This window comes from Pteropus alecto, unplaced genomic scaffold (assembly GCF_000325575.1).
Source record: "Pteropus alecto unplaced genomic scaffold, ASM32557v1 scaffold125, whole genome shotgun sequence".
Lineage (NCBI taxonomy): Eukaryota > Metazoa > Chordata > Mammalia > Chiroptera > Pteropodidae > Pteropus > Pteropus alecto.
Window position 1 is genome coordinate 1,259,828 of NW_006436888.1, and position 8,714 is coordinate 1,268,541.

General features: G+C 56.3%; 1 protein-coding gene across 9 annotated transcripts in view; it reads right to left on the reverse strand.

The window, feature by feature from the left end:
* Positions 1-114: 114 nt before the first annotated feature.
* The window catches only part of ARHGEF10L (Rho guanine nucleotide exchange factor 10 like), a 131,436-nt gene continuing 122,836 nt past the window's right edge, over positions 115-8,714 (reverse strand). For all 9 annotated transcript variants that reach the window (XM_006914307.3, XM_015591399.2, XM_015591402.2 and 6 more), the window contains 2 exons: positions 2,362-2,484; positions 115-1,171 (listed from right to left, as the gene is read on the reverse strand). In XM_006914307.3, the coding sequence (XP_006914369.1) occupies positions 633-1,171; positions 2,362-2,484 (662 nt within the window). In that variant the 3' untranslated portion in view covers positions 115-632. The remainder of the gene's footprint in view (positions 1,172-2,361; positions 2,485-8,714) is intronic.

An 8,714-nucleotide genomic window follows, 5' to 3' on the forward strand; every position in this document is an offset into this window, starting at 1 on the left:
CCTGCTGAGGGCAGGGTCGCTCCTGGCTCCAGAACAATCAGTCCTTATCTGGTGACAGCTGCTCCGTCTCCTCCCCTATCGCATCTCGGAAAGAAAAGTCCTCAATCTAAATACTGAAGTTATTCTTGCCTTTTATTTCAGAATCTCCCAGAGCTCCAATATGTACAGACTTTATACACAGATAATATACACCATATATACGTATTTATATATATTCACACACCATCCCACACGCTCTCATACACACACACTGCACCCCCTTCCCAGGGGGCGGCGGGTGGCCGCCTCGGAGCCCCACTTGGCCGGAACCAGAGGCGCTGGGCTTGCCAGGCAGCTATGAGGTTTTGCATTTGTTTGTTTTTTTTTAAAGGCCATTGCCTCTAGAGGTGTCCTCCCTCTCCCCAAACTCAAACCCCTCCCCCAACAACACTCTGAATTTTTTTTTTTAAAGGAAGAGGCTTTCCTCTGCTCTGTCACATAGTTCCTGGAGATCCAGACCCGTCCGCATGGCCCCGCGAAGACTCCTGGAGGGCAAATCCACCCAGTGTTCCCTGGGGGACCCCAGATGGCGAGAAGGGCCCACAGCAGGCCGAGAGCCCAGCACAGCTACCGCCGTGCACCCTGGCTAGGGGCTATAGTGTCAACGGCACCTGCCAGATGAGGAGGGTGCTGTCCGTCTCCCCAGAGGGTGCTGGCCGCCCTCTGCCACCCGAGGCACTGCCGAAGCTGCGGTAGCCCTGCCCGCCGGAGATGATGGCCACCGAGCAGATCTCCTTGCGGTGGGCGTCCCGAGCACAGGGCCGGCTGCGCACCCAGACATCGGGGTCATCGGCCATCTCGTAGATGGAGCCGTCCTCCTCGCTGTGCTCCAGGGCTGAGCCGTCGGTGGGCACCGGCTCCCGCATGGAGAGCAGCGGGCCCGGCAGGTGGGCCGTGGAGCGCAGGCGGTACTGCAGGAGGATGCCCTTCTTGCGAATCAGCTCGCGGCCCACGTGGCTCGACGGTGCGGGTACTGGCTCGTGAGCCTGCCCGTCTGGCTTGTCTTCCTCGGCCCTGGGGCCCTCGGCCTCCTCTGTGTCACTCCGCAGGATATCGAGGGCCAAGATGCTGGTGGCCACAGCCAGGAAGGCCACAGGCCCGCAGTGACCATTGAGGGAGACCATGCCTTTCCCTGCAGAAATGAGACAGAGAGAAGGAGCCCAAAGGCCCAGAGCTTTAAACAAGGCACCTGGACATGTCTCTGCGAGAACTTTCTGGTTGTTTTTGTTTCTATGTTGTAACCGCAATCTACGTTGGAACCGTTCCAAAAGGCCCCAGGTCTCGGGGGGGGCTTTCCCACGCTCCAGGGCTACTTTCTTTGGGGACGGGGAGCAGAACAGGAGTGACCTGATAAACCACTTGAGGGACCCTCAGTGTGAAAGCACCTGCAGCTCCCTGCCTGAGCCACCTTCACGTCTCGGTGCCTTTGCCGGGGACATAGCCTCCACCTAGAGAGCCTTTTCCGTCCACCTGACTCTACAACTCATCCTAAAATCCATTTTGAGCTCCTCCAGTGCATCCTTCTTGAATTCACCCATGGAGAGCTGATCGCCCTGTCTCAGTGCCCGCATTCCCCGACACCTGCCATCTTAGCAGCTGCCACCCCGGACTACGGCTGCCCCACCAAACTGTCATCTCTTTGGGGGCAGAGTCTCTGCCTGATACATCCCTGCAACCCCAGGACCAAGCCTGAGATGAACATGACCTACGTGATGAACATAGGAAATCCCAGAATTTAGGAAGAGAGATTCTTTATCTTTAGCTCAAGATCCAGCCAGGCCTGGCCCACCCCCTACTCACCCCTGCTCTCTGGCAGCAGCTGAAGGAGGCAAAGAGAGGCCCAGGGCTCTGGGGTTCTCCTTGACCCTCCCTTATTCTCCTGTGCCCCAGTGCTACAGGTCAGGTCAGGGCTGACCTTCTTGAATCCACGCACACACATCTGCACGTGGACCTCATCCCCAGGAGCCCTCGGTTAATTCTATCTCTGGAGCCCGGACATTTTGAAGCAGCTGTGGGGAGGGAGCAGAAGAGGCCAGCAGAGCCTCTGCCGTTAGTCATGTGTCTCAGCCAGTCCTCAAACCACCTGGCCAATAGGCACGACTGTGCCCATGTGCCAGGCTGGGAAACGGAGACTCAGCGAAGAGGTGGGAGACCGTGGGCCTGGGGTGATTTATTTGTATCGTGCCACAGTGTTGCCTGTGATGACAGAGAACCTTGGAGAACGGACACCCCACACATCACAAGATTCACCAGCTCTCCCCTACCCCTGACCATCTGCAGCTGGCTCCTGGGCCTCGCCAAGACTGACTCCCAGAACCTCACCTGTGATCTTGGGGATGCCTTCCAGCCGAGGCACAGGCAGCAGGACGATGACACCCTGGTCAGTGCCCACCCAGAGCAGACCCTGGCAGATCAGGAGGCTGGTGATGCACAGGTGTTTCTGGCCTGCAGAGAGAGGGGCCAGCATGAGCAGTGCAATCTCCTTGGGGGACAGCCCAACAGACTCTGGGGGTCATATCAAATTGAGGAAATGGCACAGTCTGGCTCCTCTCGTGGGACAAGCAAGGAGCTGGACAGGGCTGTGCCAAAGACCTGGGGCCTGGGAGGCTGCCGTGGCTGGAGTCTGGCCCCTGGATCCCCAAGCTGAGGGCTCCCCACACCCAGCCTCAGTTTTCTCCTGTGTAACGTGGAGCTGTGGCTAGGTTATCTGGCACAAAAGGCAGGCCCAGGCAGCGTGGCCCATGCCAGGGTCACAACTGGCCAGCTGAGAAGTAAAGCCGGGGAGGCCCAGGAAGGCGTGGGTTTGAAGGTGAACAGGATGTCGGTGTAGAAAGGACGCGTGGGGAGGGCCAGGGTGGATGTGAGACACAGGGCAAGCTGGCGGTCTGTCACAGCCCCTCGGCTTCCAGCCAGGCTTGATATTTTGCCCGGGCCCTTCCTCCAGCAAATGCGCAGCACGCCCTGCCGTCCCTGGGCCTGACAGTGACATGGACAGCTCAGTGCCAGGAACTAACATGGTTTTGAGATCAGTTCGGATTAGTCCTTCTTGGCTATCCCCTGGGTGCCGTGTCCTCATCTTAGCCAAACGGCGATAGCAGGGAAGGTCGCTCTGCTCTTCGCAGGGAGGAAGCACAGTGCGGGCTGCACGGCACAGTGGCCAAGAGCAGGGCCCCGGGGCCAGGCTCTGAGTCCAAACCCCAGCTCTGCCACTTCCTGGCTACGTGATCCAGGGCCAGCCCCTAAACCTCTCTGTACCGTGGTTTCCTCACTTGCAAGAGGGGACAATAATGACAGTGCATAGCCTTATCCTGAGAACAGAATGAATCAATGACTACGGAACACGAAAGCCAGGGCTGGCACGCGGCGCGCAGGCGTGCGCTTTCTGCCATCAACGTTGTCCCCTCGCTCACGGTTCCGGTCAGTGGGAGTGGGCCTGAGGGAGAGGCCGGGAGTGGACTCCAGCCTTTCCAGACGGCTGTCTCGCTTCTTGCTTGAATCCTTCTGCCCCACGAAAAGGGGCTTATCTTCCCCTCAAAGGAAATTCAGTCCATGCCACACGTCACGGCAATGCCAACGCCATGCGAGACGTGAAATGACGCTGCGAGAAGTGGTCCTCGGTCCGGGCATGTGTCAGCGCCACTGGGGGGCTCGCGACCGAGGGGCCGACCCCCAGGGGCGAGGCCTCGAACCGCATTTCTAGCAAGTTCCCAGGTGGCATCGATGCTGCTGGTCCAGGGACTGCACTCGGAGAAATACTGCTTGGGAGTGTCTAAAACACTCACGTACGCGCCCTGGTCTGATGTGAGCCTTGTGACAGCTGAGAGGCATGCAAGACACAGATGCCATGCCCATTTTCTAGATGAGGATGTTATTAAGGTCCAAAGAGCTTGCCCATCTGGTGAGTGCAGTGGGGGGAGCTGACCTCAGGTCCGCTGCTTATTATGACCTGGTGCTTCTGTTGCCTCTCTGCTCTTGTGTAAAACGCTTCGGGTCCACACACGTAGGTGTCTGTGCTTCCTCTGCAGAGCAGTCCCAGAGGAGAAGTGGGGGGCTCCATAGTCATCCGGTAGCGGGGTTTCCATCCTGGGGCTCACACAGGCTTGTCTAGTGCAGTGTGCTGTACCACACCGAGCCATTCGCTCGGCACCACAGGACGTCCCTGCGTACCTACTATGTGCAGGACTGTGTGCTCGGTGGTGGAAGCACAGTGGGACCCACACACACGAAGTTCTGCTCTTGAAGAGCAAACACTCCAGAACTTTCTGGCATGATGCTCACGTTTTGTACCACGCTGTCCAATCAGGTAGCCATTGAGCACAAGTGGCTAGTGGGACAGAGGGACTAAATATCTAATTTCATTTAATTTTCATAGTGGCTACGATGTGAGCGCTGCCCTGGAGAGAGGAAGGAGGAAATGGAAACAAGCAGAGGCATAAATAGTAGGCGGAGGAGTCCAGTGGGGGAGGGGCAAAGAGTGGGCGGGAGGGTTCCTGGGTCTTCCCGCCACACTCTCTTCCAGGAAGGATGGGGAGGCGGGTATCAGGATGACAGGTCCGGACGACGAGGAGGAGGAGCTACGCCGAGACCTGAGCAAAAGCGCAGGAGACGGCACGTACAAAGGCCCTGTGACAAGGACGAGCTCAGTACAGCTCAAGGACGGGGCAAACCCGAGGTGCCTGGAAGGGAGGTCAGAAGAGCAGCCGGGTCAGGGTAAGCACGGTGACTGCTCATTCCGAGCATGACGAGAAAGGAGCTACCGGAAGGTCTAAGCAGGTGAGCACAGAGCAGATTTCAGAGGAGTGTTCTAGCTGCCGTGTGACGGAGGAAGGGGCAGCGGGGCGAGGAGCCCGACGGGCAGAGGGGCTGGCGGCTGACGTGCGGCGGTGGCAGGGAGCTAATGAGACGCCAGCGGGTTCGCGATCTGCTCTGAAGCAGCACGGACAGACCTGTCGACAGGCTGCAGCAGGGGGAGAGAGCGAGGAATCAAGGCCAGCTCCGAGGTTTTTGTCTCGAGGAGCTGGGTACGTGGCCGCGCCGCCCACTGAGGTGGGGAGGAGCAGGCTGGGGTGGAAGTCTGGTTCTCTGCTAGATGTGCTGTTCGCGATGCGCATCAGACCTCAGGCGGAGCTGTCAGCAGGCAGTGGTGACGTGATGCAAACTCGAAGTCATATTCCCAGTGTTGATTCAGTGTGGACGTGCAAACCAGACTGGAAAAAGCCGGTTCCTCACTTGACAACCAGGGCTATATCACAGAGTGTCTGGTGTCCATGGAGCTGGGACTCTGCCCCACACCTGTGTCAATCCAGAAAGTTCAGGCTCCAGGCTCCTAGCACAGCCTCCGTCCCGCAGTGGTGCTCCCAGCCCTCAGGAAATCAGATGCAAGAGGCTCAGGCTCCGTCCCTCCCGTCACCAGCTGTCTCCTCTTCCTGGCCCTGGCCAAGGTCTGTAACTACCCGATTTTTCTCTTTGCTTATTTACCGTTTGCCAAATGAAAGCTTACTGTGTCCTAAATGTGAGCTTCATGAGGGCAGCAGTTTATCTGTGTGTTCAAAGCGGATTCCCCGCTCTTGGCCGAGTACCTTGGCTCATGGCAGAGACTTAGAAAGTAGCTGTAAGTAAATGAGTGAATGAGTGAATGAGTGAATAAATGAATGAATGGTAAACATAGAGAAGTGAAAAAGGACATGGGTGCTGACATCGCTTACGAGCTGTATGAATTGACAAGTCGCCTTCTCTCATTGATCAATGATTATTACAAACCTACCTTGCTCAATTTTATGATTACGAGAAATATTATATATGTATATATATACATACACTATATATACATAATCGAGCACAGCTCTTAGCTCATAGCACACGATCAGTAAATGGAGACTATCAGAATAACAGTTGTGATTATTAAAAGGACCCAGACTCTAATGTCTTAAGATCAGCTCTACTCGAGCCATAAACCCACAAAAATAATAAAGCCGAGAGAGGGAGCAGCGGCGAATTTCTCATCTCACACGCTGTGCCTCCTTTCCCAGGGTCCCCAGGGCCTGGAGACCAGCAGGAGACCCTTTCCTGATGCCCCTGCATCCTAGAGCCACCCGCCCCCCACCCTCACTCCATCCCCCTAACAGGCAAACGAAAGGAAGGCAGCGAGAAATTGAAAGAGAGGCCGGAATTGAGAAATGGCTTCATCATCAGACCTCATTCTGGGGCCCTTCCTCCTCCCCGTCCGCCTCGAGGAAAGAGCCAGGCACTTCACAAACAGTCCGAAAGAAAAAAAAAAAATCTAATGGTGGATAAATATTTTATCACAGAGACTTAATGCAGCAGTATTCAACTCACCCAAGCCATCTATCTGGAGATATACAACTTTAAAAAGCTCAGGCTCCTGGAGAACATTTTATTAATGACCTGTCTAGTTAAGAGGAGGAGGGAGTTTAGGTTCAAAAATGCATTAATACCAGTCGGGTGCACGAGTGGAAGGCAGGGGTCGGGGGAAGGAAGCATGATAAATTTTTAACGTTCTCTTAAAAAAACCCACGCTAAAGGAGGAACAAATTTATTACTAATTATGCAATTATTTCATTTGGTTGTGTCGGGGAAGAAAAAATATTTAAAAGCCTTTTAAAAATGTCTCTAATAAAGAATTTAAGAGTCCTGCTCTGTTGTTCTTCCGTCAGGGCACAAGGTGGGGTGGACTTGAAGCCGCCCTTCACCCGGGCTGGCTCCGGCCTGGCCCGCCTCGGGTTTGGGGGATCGTGGTCTGGCAGGCCCCAGGCCCCCAGTGTGGCTGCTTAGGAATGGCCAGGCCTGAGGGAGGAGGCTCAGGGCGGTAACTCCTGGGGACCCTCAGGAAGCCTTGTATCAGGAACCTCAGCCTCTGCCCCAGACGCCCCACGCCCAGCCCCAGGGAGGTCCAGCAAGCAAACAGGGGGCTGCTGTCTGCTGTGACGTAGCTGACGGTGAGAAGCGGACAGATCTGGAGGGTGGGGGGCGAGCAAGGAGCCCTGCAGGAGATGCGTGGCTGACGGGCCAGTGTGACGAAGGGCGGGGATGACCAAGACGACGTGATGGAGACGATGATAGGGAACGGCACGTCGGGGGCGGAAACTTCCCAGAGCCAGGACTGTGCCTCCTCAGGCTCACACCTCCCTGAGAGGCAGGGACCGGGGATCAGAGAGGTTCCCCACTCCCCCCGGTCACGGGGCTGGGAGGCAGCAGAGCCGAGACCCCAGCGGGGCCTGCCCGACGTCAGGCTCTGGTCTGCCCTACGAGGTATGGCCGAGCTGACTCAAATCCCGGCCCCTCGTTGTACAGATGGGGAAACTGAGGCCCAGGAAGGGAGACGCTGTACGGTAAATCTGTGAGAGCGCCTCAATTCGCATCCTGGCTCCGGCCTCCTCGGCGGTGTGACCTTAGGCCAGTCCTATAACCTCCTGGGCCTCAGTTTACCTGGCTCTGAAATAATCATCACAGTGAGGAAGGCCTTTCCTTCATTAAAGGGTGACCACAAAGAACAAGTCATTCAACGCCCGTGAAAGCACATTTTAAACATACGCCGTGAGCCAACATGGTGCTGGTGGGAGCCGCAGCCAGGTCGGTCCACGAACCTGGCCTCTGACCACTTGATCAACCCGATTCTCTCACTCTGCTCCACCTCCACGGATGAGATCGCGATTAGAAAGGCCCACGGGATGACCCATTTTTTCCCATCGTTCTACTAACTTGAAAGTATTTAGCTATCAGCATGAATGTGGACATATTTTTGTGGTACAGAGACATGTTTATCATAGTTAAAATGGATTTACTTTGTCTAATGGCTAAAGCCTATGAAATACCATGAAAGAAAAGCTGCCGAAAGAAAGAAGGAAAGGAAAGATCTATAACACAGGTCCCACAGGCCCCTACCACACCCAGGGACGGTGTCAGGTGGGTGTTTCTTCTCCTGGTGCACCTACCACACCCCAGGCCTGGGCAAGGTGTCCTCCCACACCTGAGGGCATTGACCCCGAGCCAGAAACCACCTCCCTTGTCATAGCGGGACCAGAGGTTCTGGGAGGCAAAGAGACCTGCCTGAGACACCGCGGTGGCCGAGCCGGGACTCCCAGCCCTGCCGCTGGCCCACTGCATGACCACAGACAAGCCGCTCGACCCTGCCCAACAAACCTCAGTCTCCGCATCTGGACGACGGGGACGATCCCCACGTTTGTGGGGTTAAACTGAAATGTGACCCTGTGGGTCACGCTTGAGACCTCGCTCAGAGCAGGGCTCGTGGCAGGGTGGAGTTACTGTCTACCGTTACTATTACCATCGCTTTTGTCATTAGTAACCACCACGCCCTGCGAACACAAGTCCAGAGTCAAGGACAGTAGTGACTGGCCAGGAGGAAGCAGGAGCTAAGGTGATTGATTTCTGCGTGCCCTGCCTATGCCCAGGGACCAGGGAGAAGACAAAGGCACCCACGGCCCCTGAGGTTCTGGCCATCATGCCTGCCCTTGGCCCAGCCTCCTAAGACTGGAAAATCAGTCTCCCGGCTCAGCACACAGCCACTTCCAGCCTCCACCACAGCCCATCTGCTGAGTCCTGGTAACAGTTAGCTCCAGGGCCCCAGCCTGCCACACCCTACTATGCCTGCTCTGTGTCCCTGGCCCCAGGGCCCTTCAGCTCTCCCCACTGCTGAA